At 36.5% G+C, this 14,572-nt stretch overlaps 1 protein-coding gene across 1 annotated transcript in view; it reads right to left on the bottom strand.

Moving 5' to 3' along the window:
- Positions 1-292: 292 nt before the first annotated feature.
- cacng1a (calcium channel, voltage-dependent, gamma subunit 1a) overlaps positions 293-14,572 on the bottom strand; it is a 29,299-nt gene continuing 15,019 nt past the window's right edge. Inside the window, exons 2-4 of the mRNA XM_007252120.3 lie at positions 12,435-12,509; positions 7,030-7,167; positions 293-4,893 (exon numbers count right to left, since the gene is read on the bottom strand). Coding sequence (XP_007252182.1) covers positions 4,664-4,893; positions 7,030-7,167; positions 12,435-12,509 — 443 coding nt within the window. The 3' untranslated portion in view covers positions 293-4,663. The remainder of the gene's footprint in view (positions 4,894-7,029; positions 7,168-12,434; positions 12,510-14,572) is intronic.

Raw genomic sequence — 14,572 nt, 5'->3', positions numbered from 1 at the left:
TGTACCTGTTCACACCTGATTGTGAGACTACCACTCCCATTGGTGTAGATATGTTCACAATCGCCTATGCTGTTTAAACAATGCAGGTGGAAGACGTGTAAATAGACTGTTGGGAGGGTGTAAGATAGCAATAAGCACTGTGTTTTAGTTTTATCTATTTTAAGTGGTCTCAATATAGTTTTTATTCAAATGTCATCTTTGACTGCTCTTGGTGCAAAATGGTTTGTTAATCTCTTCTTGTGTCATTGGAGTTTTTACACTATTAAAAACACAAAAATAAAGCATGCATTGATTGAAACTTGTCAGCTGCAGGTTTATTTTCCCATAAAAATACACAAAGCAGGATGCATACAACAAAACATATTCGAAAGGGAGTAAATCTGCAACGCAAACAAGAACTCTCTGTTTAAGCATGCACTTAAAAAATGGAAAAGAAATGACACACAAAAACAAAACGCTAGACACTACAAGCTTAACATCTATAATAAATGCAAGTGTTTGGATAGCCTTCAGTATGTGATAAATGGAATTTAAGATGATTTTAATCATTTGAAAAGCAGCGTTCCCTGCAGGGATCTATTATGATCTCTATCTAATTAAATGCACTGGATATGAATGAGATAAGCTCAATTATACTAAAAAGAAAAGATGTAGGGGTAAAAAAGCTTCAGGAATTATAAACTGACTGTTTGTTCATTATGTAATCAGGGCAAATAAATTTCACAAAGGCACAGGAGAGTATCTTCTCTGGTTTATAAAGGAATCTCAAGGTCATATTAATACAGTATGTGCTGATTATCAGTTACAGGCTTAGATCTATGGCATCATGCTTGTCTCTGTACAGTCCTAAATTATTTATAGTTCAATCAGAAAAGTATAATAAATTAAAAAAATATATATTTTTTAAATAAATGGCTAAATACTATTCTACCAGCTGCATAAACTCTCATTTTAACAGCTCACAAAATGCACCATGTACAATTGATGTACAATTAATGCACCAGTAAAAAGGTATGCATGAATTATATCATGTCTGTTGCAACTTGAGTGCTGCGAAAAGTAACCCTGCTCCATTAAACATGTGAGATGAATTGTACTGAAGTACTGATTTGAAGCATTTTAAAGTTTAAGGCCTGAGTTTCCGAGTGGCTGTGACCCAGTTTATCAGAAAGTGTGATTTTAGAGGTTCAAAGAAGCCTCATTTTGCTTTGGTGCATAAAAAGTGGCACGAGAGAGTAAATTCAATTTAATGTTGAACGGCTGAAATCTACAGGCGTAGGAAAGAGACATGTCTGTACTTTTTGGATTATCTTTAGGGGCAAGAATCAAAAGAAACTACACGCTCAAGCACAAGCAGAGCTACATCAATGGAAATTATGGCTTAAGCTGAAGTAAAAGTAGCCTAGCAAAAACCTTTAAAAAATCTTCCGTCAAACATCTTCTGCAGAACTTTCCTGTAGAACTGCAGTAGAGATTGTTAGTATATCAACACTAATGTAGGCTTAAAATCTGACAAGATGAACTAACTAGCTTAATTCAGTGTTAAAGATTACATTTTAGCAGTACAACAGTTTATTGTAAGAAATATTATTCTTTGTTTATTCTTGTAAATATTTGTTCTGCCTTGTGATTGGTTTACAAAGTCACATGATGAGTGTGTGTTTGCATTGGTGAAGAGCTGAGTGAAAAAACTACAATGCTGGTGCCTGAAGCTGTAGCTAAACAGCACTGTGTTAAAGCCACTGTTTTAAACCACCATTTTAGGGGTGTGCAATCCTATGCAATAATATCAGCAACATTTTTAAATATCTTTATAAATAAATATCTTTATTGATATTATTTAAGGGCCATATGGGCCAACATGGTTTACCTTAATTTAACCTTAAATCTATTTAACTTTAAATATCTACTAGAAACATATTATATCTGTTCAGTATCATTCATTTTACTTTAATCCTGGATATATGGAAATATATGGAGTGCATTATTAGTATCATGACATGTTGGATAATTGACTACTTTTACAATCTGGTGAAAATCTCAATTGGGGCTGTGCCATATCATATTGTATGCAATGTTATTGCCAAAAATGTAATATTTATTGTGTTTTTGAAATTATTTTTTCTTAATTCAGTGTTTTGTCAAATATACTCCATTATATTTTGTTGCTGTACATCTTGTAACAAAACCTAGTTGTATGGGTAGGGTGTAGGGTGTTTTTGATGATGTAAGTTCATGTAACAACATTTTACTAAATTTAATTTCTATTGGTTATTGGTCATTTTGCTACATTATGTTTTTACATATCCAAGTTAAAGGACACATGGTGTGACTTGATAAAAAAAACAACAACATAGATTTAAATGGCATTTAAGTTTTTGAAGTTATTTTTTTTTTTTTTTATTCAATGTTTTGTCATATCGCCAAGAATATCGCAAAAATAGTTTAAAATATTGTGACATCATTTTAGGGTCATATTGCCCACACTTACAACATATAATAAATACAACACTCACTGGCATTCCTAACTGATTTTTTTTTGTAAGGCTCTGTCCTTTTTGTTCCTAAATTAAAGTTCTAAATTCCCAAAGTTAGAGGATTAAGCCACAGAATACTTTAATAAAAATGTAGCTAAGAGCAGTTAAAAGTAATGTTCTTTCTCAAAGCTGAGTAGAAATAAAACTGTTAGCATGTTAGCATTTAGCTAAAACGAATCTCAGAGAAGTCTAAATAAATAACTATTGTGCTTAAATACAACAAATATATATATATATATATATATATATATATATATATATATATATATATATATATATATATATAAATTTTAATGGATTAAATAGCTCTACTGTCTACCCACCCCTTGTGTGGGTGGTGGAGAGTAAAAGGAAGGAGGGGGCAGATAAGGTGGGTTTGGGAACACTTATCATGAAATTAGTCGTTTTCCTACTATTGAAGCGCTAAAAGAGCAACGGATGCCATTTTGTTCGCACCTGCCAGAACTGAAACCACTCCAAAATGTCTGGCCAGGCATTCAGAGAGTACGACAGACTGGTAAATTAACATTCTGTTCAGAGCTGAAGCCAGATAAACCGAGCTAGTGTGTCCCCAAACAAAGCTAGCATAGTGTTCTTACAAGCTACACCAGACATATACACCACAATCCAGCTGCTTCACTAAAAACAGACTAAAAATGTATACAAAATCACATCACATCACATTACGGAAGATAAATACATGTTAGATCAGTTCAGTAACAGTGGATATTTGTAATGTAGAGTCACAGCTAGTTTATTCATTTACATTAGAGCTAAATCAGAGCTTATCTGATAAAACTGAACCCTTCTGAAATGTACTCCAACATTTTGAGGCTGTACATCTTGTAACAAATCCTTTTTTATCTTCTGTATAACTTTAAAGAACTGTATAGAGTGTTTTTGAGGATGTAAGTTCAGGTAACAGTTTTTTTGGTTATCTATTGGTCAGTTTGCTACATAGTTTTCACATGTCCTAATTAAAGGACAGATGACGTGACCTAATGATAAGAAAAAAACAACAAAAAAAATAAACGTGGAGTTAAATGCCAAAGAAATTGTCTTTAAAATTGAAAATATATGAGCATGTTAACCATTCCAAGTAAAATGGTTTGTATATATACAGCAATATAATACAAAACACAGATTTAAAGTGGAATTCCAGAATTTTCCTATTCTACATAATTCAATGCTTATGATTTAAACAAAATCATTCTAGCAGGTTGCATTGATGAGGGGCATTGAAGTAGCACTCACCCTCTTCTTAAAATGTTTTTACTGTTACAGCAAAATAATAGACATTTGATTTAATTCACTCTATCCAAACCCACCAGACCTGATTCTTTGTAACATTAACTTTGTTTTAACTAACTTACATTTGTGCTTCACTGCAACACAATACTTATTTTTAAACATTGACCATTTGGCCTCATGTGGAGACACTGCTCATACCACCTAGTGGTCACATGACTTCATTACACTCAATTGATTGAGAACAAGATGGCAGGCATCCCAGTCAAAAGTTTCTACAGCCAATCCAGACAGAAACATGGGCCAAATAAAAATTTACATCGAATTTTATGTTTGAAACTAGCTCATTTACGTACAAAAATATCTGCATATATTTTTGACGAATTTTACGAAGCTACATATCAAATTAAATAAATTTAAAAATTACTACCAGTACAAGAAAAAAGTTTAGTTTTTATACTTTTTAGTTTCTACCAATCCCAAATAGCTTGAAGAAATCAATAAATACCTAGCTAACCTAAGTCTGGGCCTCAGGAGGACACAACACCAAACTGAATTACTTTGTTTATACCTTACATATTTAATTAGGCAGACATTATTTAGAGAAATCTGTGGAATTCCAATTTAAGACAACCAAGGCTATTAAAACCCACATTAAGTAAGTTTCACATTGATCAGATGTGCACAAGTCGACGTTTTACTGAGCTGTGCAACCAACACTTCCCAAATCCCTTCAGTGACTTATTAGTAGTAGCACACTGTCAAAATAGGAAAAAAAGTAAAACATCTTCTTTGAGCTTCTTGTTTTTATGCCTGTGCTGTAATCAGCGACAGGACGCAGGACAGAAGTGTAACTAGACGGTTCACCACCGGCTTTACTAGATCTGTTCAGGCTCAGCATCCATGCAGGTCTCCCAGGGGTTGCGGGGCATCTGGGGCATGGATATTATGAGGAGGCCGATGCCACTGAGGAAGAGCAGGACGAAGCCCGTGCAGGCACAGGCAAAGGACCAGGAGTAATAATACTCCGCCCAGATGGTATCTTTGCTTTCGATCATCCTCTTCACCGACTGCCTCATCACTTCCACCGAGATGATGGTGCACAGACCTGGGGGCAAACGAGGGGAGTGGAGAGAAAAAGGAAGGTAAGTATAGAGAATTAAAGTTAAATTGCCAGCCAATTCCATTTTCTTTTTCTCATTGACTTCCCCTCCAACTTCCAGAACTTTTTACCCACAACATACGTGCGTAACATGAGCGCTCACTTGCTGAGGGAACTGTGAGGCATGGTGAGTTTAAAAATAGAGCAGACTTGAAAACAGAGACAACGAATGCTTCCCTAATGATTTGCACGGTGTAATCTCTGGACCTATACACAAAACTTTTCCATCCTTAATCCAGATCAACTTTTCCAAAATTAATAAACTTTATCATAGAAGTCATAAAAGATGAATATCCAATGGGAATATCCAATTGTTTTTTTTTTTTTGTTTTGTTTCTTTATTTTATTTTCTACATTGAAGATTAATATTAAAGACATGTAAACATATGGATTTTTGTAGTAAACAGTAATCCCCTTATATAAACCTGATGAACTGAGAGGGGTGCATTAAGGTGATTTGGGATGAGCTGGAGCTTCACAGCATGTAGGGAAAGCAGCATCTGTTGTTCAGCACCTTCAGGAACTCCTACAAAATGCTGAGAAAACTATTACAGGTGACTCTTCCTCATGAAGACACTGAGATACAAATACAAAGAGTGTGCAAATCTGTCATAAAAGCTAATTATGGCTACTTAGAAAAATCTAAAGTTTTTTTTTTTAACACTTTTTGTCATTAAATAATTCTGCATGTGTTACTGTATAGCTTTAAGGGGATTAAGAGGTGTGTCTAAACTTGACTGGTACTCCCTTTTGCATTCACCTGCGTCACATAGCAGGACAGCCTCAACAGATCACACTGGTGATTCCTGTATCTGCTGTATTATACTGCACTGTACTGTAGATTAACCCTTTTTTATAAACTAAAAGAGAAAAAAAATCTGAAGGTAGTCGTTTCACTCTTACTGCTGCGTGATGTGTGATCACGTGAAGGGACTCAGATTCAGCAAAATACCTGATAACATTCCACAAACCAAATCAGTGTCCAGTATAACTAGCAAAGCTCATTAGTCCATTCACAAAAAACACAGCTGAAACCAAAACTAACTGGACCATGAACCTTGGTTCAGACTCTGGTTTGGACTTGGTCAGGTGTGAAAACATTCTTAATCAGTGCTCTTGGCTGGCATTAGATTTTTCACTACTCTCTTCTTACATGAAGAGTTAAAACACAGTATTACCAAAAGTTGCTTTATCACTCTATGAAAATTCTGTGAAGTCATATAAAAGAGGAGAAACGAAGATGTGCTCGGAGGAGAAACTTCTCAGCTCTGTCTGGGACCAAGCAGACACCCAGATTGTCTGGAACGTCACTCAGCAATGGGGGAGACAGGGATCCTGCCGTCCCTCTGAGCCACTCGGAGTGTAAGTTTACAGTCCCAGTATACCACAGCCATCTGCAATGTACGGCTGGAACTCAAACTTAGGTTCCTGTGGCAGCAACGTTGCTTTTGCAGTTCGATTCAAACAGGGCTCAATTCGAAGTCAAACTGAGTCTTTGTTTCTGTACTTTTAGTTTACTCCATACTCCCTGTTACTTGTACTGTTTGATTCCCTTTATTATTATAATCCTTTATTACTTGTAACTTAATATGAATAACACAGTCTTTAAATCCGGCGTGGATGAGTGTTGTATCTGTGTCTCTGCAGACATGCCATCCTGCAAAAACTCACTTCAGAGAGGCACACTGACACACAACCAGCACCCTGAAAACTGATAGGTCTACTGAATGCATAGGCAGACCAATCAGAATGGTCTGAATTAAATTCTACCATCAGTGCACGTTAATAGGTCTACTGGCCACACGAAGAGACACATCAGCATGCTCTGTATACCTGTCTAGCTTACTGTGTGTAGGCAACCATAACTGATTTCTGGGATATTGTACATGATTGTCAAGGAGCCGCTATCAAAATGCATGTAAATCCCGTAGGTCACAGGAGAAGTGAGAGTTCTGCTATTATGTTTTTTGCTTAGCTGCCTTATGCAAGGCTCATATCAAATCTTATTTAATGCATAAAATTCAGTGCATTAGATATGGGCATTATGAGACCGTATAGACAGAAATGCTGGTTTTGACTTACCCGCAAATGCGTAAAACATGCCGGCCGGTTTGTGGAGATAGTCTTTGCCTTTCCGCACGGAGCCCAGCAAACAAAGAGTGCCCAGAATCATGAAGGCCAGACTGAAAACAGCAATGGCTGCTGCTGAGATGTTGTACTCTGTAAAGAGAGAATGTGTGGTCAATTTTAATTAATTAATTAATCATTATTCTAATTATTCATTGCTGTAAAAACGTATTTGCCACCAAACATGTTTTGTTTTTTCTCTTTTATCATACTTTTTTATATTAACAAACATATTTTCATATCAAACAAAGATAACCTGAGTAAATATAAAATGCAGTTTTGAAGGGAAAAAAATTCTATCTAAACCAATTTAGCCCTGTGTAAAAAAGTATTTGCCCACTAACAGACACATTGGAGGGTTTTTTCAGCATGATCAGCCCGTTTAAGATCCTCCACAGCATCTTAATCAGACTTTGTCTTGGCCACTTCAAAACCTTTATTTTGTTTTTTTTTCTGAGGTGGACCTGCTGGTGAGCTTTAGATCATTGTCCTGATGCAGAACCCAAGTACGCCTGAGCTTAGATCACAAACTGATGGATGACATTCTCTTTCAGGATTTTCTGCTAGATAGAGACCATTACACTACTACCACCATGTTTTACTTTCTGCATGATGTTCTTTTTCTCAAATTATGTGTTAGTTTTACTTCAGATGTAACGGGACAGACATCTTCCAAAAGGTTCCACTTTTGTCCCGTCAGCGACAGAGTATTTTCTGGGGAGGGGGAATCATCAAGATGTTTTTTTGGCAAATGTGAGACAGGCCTTTGTGTTCTTTTTGGTAAGCAGTGATTGTAGCCATAGAACTCTCCCATGGATTCCATTTTCACCCAGTCTTTTTCTTATTATTTAATAAAGAACACTGACCTTAACTAAGACATGCAGTTCTTTAAATGTTGTTCTGGGTTTGTTTATGACCTCCTGGATGAGTTCTCCATGCCTTTTTAGAGTAATTTTGGAGTGATTTCTTGATGTAAATTCCTTCAATTTCACTTAGGCTAGTAAAATTGAACTCAGGGTTTCAAAACTATTGATGTCAATTGATGAGTAAATACAAAACTGCTTTTTCATAATCTGAAAAATATAGATATGAAAAAAAAGCAAAAATAAAATAAATCTGTAAGGGGTAAATACAGTTTTTTTAAGGCACTGTAGTCATCCAAACATCCTAAAGTAAGTTTATAACCACAGTAGTTATAACTAACAGGAAGTAGTATATCCATTTATCCTACACACCAGCAAACATGATACATTAAAAAGTAACATGTTCTAAATATGATAAAAATTGGATCTAAAATGTTTAATAGTTCTACAATAACATATCCATTGCCTTTTAGTCTAATAATCTTGAATTTTAGGGCTATGTAGCAACACTAGTGCAGCTGTTTCTTATCAGCACCCTACACATTCTTGCTATTTTGGAGATGCTCTGATACAATCTATGTAATCTATTAGTGTACCCTGACATTGTCTGCTAGACTCTAGAAAGAAGTAACTGATAGTTTAGCGTGATGAATAATTCATCTTCCATATTAACATACTATACCATGATCATAAGACATAAAATGTTGGTGGAACCATATTGGAGCGCTAAGACAGACATTGCCTGAGGCCAGAAAAGAAGACTCAAGTGGCTCATGTGTTCAGAGGAGGCTGGGGAGACGAGGTCAGATTGAGGATGACAGACAAGTAGCATGCTTCACGGCGCCTCAGCCTGCAAGCCAGTGGAGCAGATTTGCAGTTTTTGCCCTGAAGACCAATCTATGACATTTTTTTGCATGATTAATAGAACATGGAGAAGTTCGCAACTGTTATGAGGAAATAAGCTACCATGGCCATGAACACAGCCTAATGAGAAGCTTGTTATGCTAATAGTTAACTATGTTTCAGTGCACAAAACATGGTGATCACATTTGGTTAACCAGTGGTGACATACTAAGTGCAAAAATATTCTTCATATTTTGACATTAATCATGGCATGCATAGGAAACTGTGAAATGACCTATGGAGGGCAGATCCACACCACATCAAGTTCATCATCCAGGCTGTTTTTGATATTGAAAAGGACACCTTTTGTGACACTGTCTAGTAGGGGTAGCAGAGAAAGCACTTCATAATGGCACCTTTTCTACTGTAAGGACAGAAGGGCACCATTAAATTGACACTTTTTAAGACACAACTTAATTTGTTGCAAGATTGGCTAAACTAGCAGTCCCTCAATCATTGTTTTCCCATAAGAAGTTCAGACAATCCAGAACTTTGTCAGTTTTTTACCACTATACAGAACCCATTAGCTAAGCTTTTCAACCAATGGGGCATTAGGAGGGCAGTTGCCCCCTCTTGAGTCCTCCAGTGACCATGACTGTTCTGCAAGGCACTATAGCTCATCCTGAGGTGCTACCCCAGAGCCCTTGGCAACAGTTGTTAGCATTGGCAGCATGACCAAGGTCTTTGGACCAGTGGTTTCCAACACTGGAGCTCCTGGACTATTGTAATGAATTCCTGTCTTAAAAGGGTCTTCAGCTTCAGCTTAGAAGGGTCTTGCTATTGAGCTTGCTATAGCTGAATCAGATATGTGCAGTTTAAAGGTGCAGTTTGGTCAAGTCGACTATTATCCTTGGTCCTTGATCCTATGATCACTGGTTTGAATCCAGGTGCACGCTGCTTGCCATCAGCAGCCAGAGTCAGAGAGAGAACAATTGACCATGCTCTCTCAGTGGTGGGTAGATGGTGCCTTCTTCTATTATCACTCCCAATGTGATGTTGGTCAGCACTGGTGTCTGTTAGCAGATGTATTGGAGCTGAGTCCTCTGAACACACTGGCCCATTGATGGTACATCAGTGGCAGTTTGAAAACAGACATTGGCTGGTGTGTCGGAGGAGGCATGTACTAGTCTTCACCTTTTTGGTGTCCTAGTGTTGGGGGCATTACTAATTATAGGGGGACTCCTAATAAATGGGTGGGTAATTAAACTGAACAACATCCAAAAATGCCAAGATTTCTTCCAGAACCAGTGATATGAACCACTGCTCTCAATAGTTGCATATATAATCTTCACTACTCATTCAACATTTGGTGAAGAGCAAGAAGCAGAACGCAACTGGGACACTACCCAATTCAAGCACTACCCAATTCTGTTTGGTAAAAATACTTGGAATCTTGAAAAATAATCCCAGTTCCCTCTCTAATAACTGACCCTACACTGAGCCCTAATATATTGTGTTGTGGTCTGAGTGATCAGGTCCAAACCTTCTGCCTTGGAAGAACTATTGGGACAACACATGAAGGAAACCAATGAGTAGAAAATAGTTGAATGTGAAGAGCATATAAAAAAACAGCTCCTACCAGAAAGCCATAAGGGCCAAGTGTTGGTCTGTGAACATCAGCTGTTATGGATTTGCAGGTCAGTAATCTTGAAGAGCAGATACCTCACTTGGTCATGATAAGAAGAAGAAGACGAAGCAACTGAGAATGCATCAAGTTGGTTTTGATTTAAGAGGGCAGATCCACATGTTACTGCCAGGGCACAGGCCAAGGTTAAATGTATGATTTGTAGCACCAAGTTTTGTTTTTCTAATGAACACTATTCCCAACAGTAAAGTGATGTGAACTAGAGTGCAATATTGTGTTAATAAGGAAAGTCTAATTCGGGTGCAACTTATTCACATATTCAACTCCAGTAATTTCAATTCATAATTTTTCCATAGTTTCTCACAGGTCTTCACTCAAGCCACACTGGAGTACTACACACAACACTTGATACACACGCTGCAGGACATGCTCAGATGGTCCACAATGTGCCCAGTCTGCTGTAAGGGGTCTGCTGGGACAATAGGAGCAAATTGAATAAACAAGGAGACAGAGCAGTGTCCTAACTACTCGGGTCAAGCTCCATCACCCTGAATCTCTCCGACACCATTCGCTCAAGCATGAGGATTGTTCATGCTGGGATCTCTTGGGGACAGTGTTCAAGTCACAAATTAACTGCTACATTACACTAAGCGCTAGATTTTCTGTGGAAAATGCATTTTCCATGTCCAACAAAGAAAAACAAGCCATTCACTAGAAGTAATGTCTTATTGTAAATTACTTGAAAGTAGGCGTAACAAAAGTATTAAAATTATTTAATCACTAGCAATGCCCCTAACACTAGAAGGATAAAGACTCGCACATTTCTCCTTGATACATGCAAAGTTGGCCACCACTAATGCAACCTTACCAGCACGTTAGTATAGCACTTGTCATGACCAATATCACACTATGAGTAAGAGAAAGCCACCTATCCTCTCAGAGTTATTATCGCCTACTGTGCTCTCTCGGACTCCGGCTGCTGATGGCAAGCTACATATTTTGGGATTCAAACCACACCTGATAGCGCCTTAGTCCGCTGGACCACTCTGAGTCAAATTTCAGAACATTTTTAACAATAAAGCTACCAGAAATGCCATAGATAACACATTTCCGTTCAGTCAATATATAACAATGTTGTTGCTAAAGCAACTGGAATACAAATATCTTTGGATCCAAAAAATGTGGCCTCCACATACATCCTCGAGAACAAAATTCCTGAAATGTTAAGATATTTCATTCACCCTTTCAGACAATGAAGATCTTATTAATATATTGGGTTTTGATACTTTTTTGGACCAAGACTGGTGCTTTAGAGTTAAATCTAAGGCTATGCTAATGCTGCCAGCCCAAATCAGATTTTTGACATATTTAGATTCAAACACTTCCAAGATGACAACTGCCAAGAGAGAGATGGTGGAGCGCAATGTGTCTAAAATCCACCAGTTCTGAGTGAAAGATGATTCCAGTCGGATTCTAGAAGCAGCCTGTAAAGCGCTAGTAAATTTCATGCCCAAGAGTGCTAAAGGCAGTCCTATGGTGGCTATCAATTACTCTCATTTGTTCCTGAATTTCTTTGGAAAGTGGCATGATGTCTAGCTCTCTTGCTACTTCACTTTGTCAGGCAGGTCCTATTTAAGTGATTTCTTGATTGGGAACAGGTGTGGCAGTAATCAGGCCTGGGTGTGGCTAGAGAAATGTAACTCAGGTGTGATAAACCACAGTTATCTTTAAACTTAAACTGAACACTTTTTCACAAAGGTCCATTTAGGTTTTGGATTTTTTCTCTCCCTTAATATTGAAAACTGGATTCTGGATATAAAGGAGAGTGTCTTTTCATCATTATGTCCTGTTTATTAATCCTGTTATGGAAATAGTGGTCAGATATTTTAACTTGTCAGCCACCCCTTTAGGGCGTACCTTGCCCATATACCCCTTAAAAAAAAAAAAAAGAAAGAAAGAAAAAGAAAAGTGTAAGTGAACAGTTGTCGTGTACATGTGCATCTACTTACCTCTTTGTGTTTTAACCTCAAAGATTTCAGAATTCTCTCCCGGGTTAAAATGCCTGAAGTAAGAGCAGTTGACATCTGAAAGGAGAAATATACCATTAATTCGTGGACAAAATGGGCTCAGAAGTTAATTGTAGATGTAAATGCACAATGAAGGGGATCCAAATGTAATTAAGTTAGCAGAGTTTTTTAATATCAGTTTTAATCTCTACTAATGCAATTCATGAACGGCTTTATAATGAGCAGATCAGTTGAGTAAGTTGTGTTTTAGTGTAACAAATGATAATTTTCTGCAATACAATAGAATACATTAATGCATGTATCTGAGAACCTAAATTATTCTAATTCCAGACTAATAAACTGACATTTACATAGTGAAATGTACACTGTAAAAATAACACTTAATTAAATGTGCCTATAAAATAAAACAAATGTTATTGTACCTAGAGTGCAGTCTTACTATTTTGGAACATTTTTATTCATCTATTTATTTTGAAACATAAAAACAGTGTAAATGATATATACTGTTAATGTAACTAATAAGACAGTGACAATACAATTAACAGTCATGGAGTTCCACACCCATGGTCAAAATTGCCATAGCTTATGTTATGGATACTTTGATATATTATGATGCATTCCAATTCCTTCGGATGTCGGGTTTACTGTGTTTTAGACATTAAGATGTCATCTATTATACCACTATTATACCACGCCATTATCAGCCGGAAATGCACTGTTACCAAAGCTTTCCATGTATTATAACCAAACAAATTGTATTTTCTCGTCCTCTTTAACTCAAAATCTTTTAATAAACAGCGATAATGGACTGTGGTATAATCGCAATAAAGCAGAGTGCCATAAAACCGCACAGCAGTGCCAATATTACAGGTTATAGCACTCCTTCTTGTGTATCTTGTGCCTAATTATTGTTAGCATTGTCCCAGGTTAGCATTGCTAGCAATATCAGTTCATAACAACACATTTTAAAGTATTTTGCACATCCAAACATAATGAAAACATGTCTACAGATAGAAGTTGATTTAATGAGACACACAAACAGATAGAAGTGCTAATAAACTGTACAATACTGCTGTTATTATTACTGATGATGTGCTGTGTAGTCATCTTGGAGTCTAAACTTGAGGCTCTTCTGACTTTCCTAGTAGGAAATCTGACCTGTAGGATTTTTCTTATAGAAATGTCCAACTTAAAACTTGGAAATTTTGATATCTGATATCTGGAACTCAACATTAGCAATGTGAGTTACAGGAAGTGAGGGTAGTGAGCTTTTTACACCACAGCTGGGAAAGTGAGCAACATCTACTTGTTTCAAGTGTCGACTCTGCTGGAGGACTGCTGACAGGCACTAAACCTGAGCTATTGAAGCTACGCTGTTTCACGCAGCTTCTGAGAACTTGATCCATATAGACAAATGGGGTTTCTGGCACAAACCCTTCATACTGAGCCAGATGACTAAGCATGCGTTCCTCTGAGACTTTGTGTTGGTAAGACAGTCTCCACCAATGGAATGCATGCAAGAGTGCAGGCAAGTACTCTCAGCAGATAGTATCACACTAATATCAAAGATAGACTAGGTCTGTCTGTACGTCCGGTTAGTTGTAGCTTCTTCAGATATTTAAATATTTGAATATATTTTTTCACAAGCCATACACCTCAGGTTTAAAATGGTTCATTAAAAGAACAGAGAGTGTAAGTCTCTCCAAGAGTTGTTCTTCTTGTGGCACTTTATTTTGAATAAAGCACCTTAAAAAGATGTATAAATATACAATATTGCACATAAACATGGGTTTAATGTATATTTCTAAATACCATGTTATAAAGTAAAATATATATTTTATTTTCTATGTATTGACAATACAGTATATATATCCCAAAATATTATTTTGTAATATGCAATTAATATGTAAATATACTTTTTATAGCAATCACACAGTTCATTAAGTAGTTATTTTGCATTAAGTTATTCTAAAGTGTATAAATGTTTAAATTATTAGAATAGGAAAAGGTAATTCATAAATCATTAAAGAACGTCCACATAATATTTAATATTTTAATTTGTGTCAATTGTGCTAAACTGAAAAATTAAACGACTTTAACAATATTTACTTTTGAGCAGA

Source organism: Astyanax mexicanus, chromosome 5, assembly GCF_023375975.1.
Source record: "Astyanax mexicanus isolate ESR-SI-001 chromosome 5, AstMex3_surface, whole genome shotgun sequence".
In the NCBI taxonomy this organism is placed as follows: Eukaryota; Metazoa; Chordata; class Actinopteri; order Characiformes; family Acestrorhamphidae; genus Astyanax; species Astyanax mexicanus.
The sequence above is the reverse complement of the archived record's forward strand: the minus strand, read 5'-3'. Positions and strand labels throughout refer to the sequence as shown.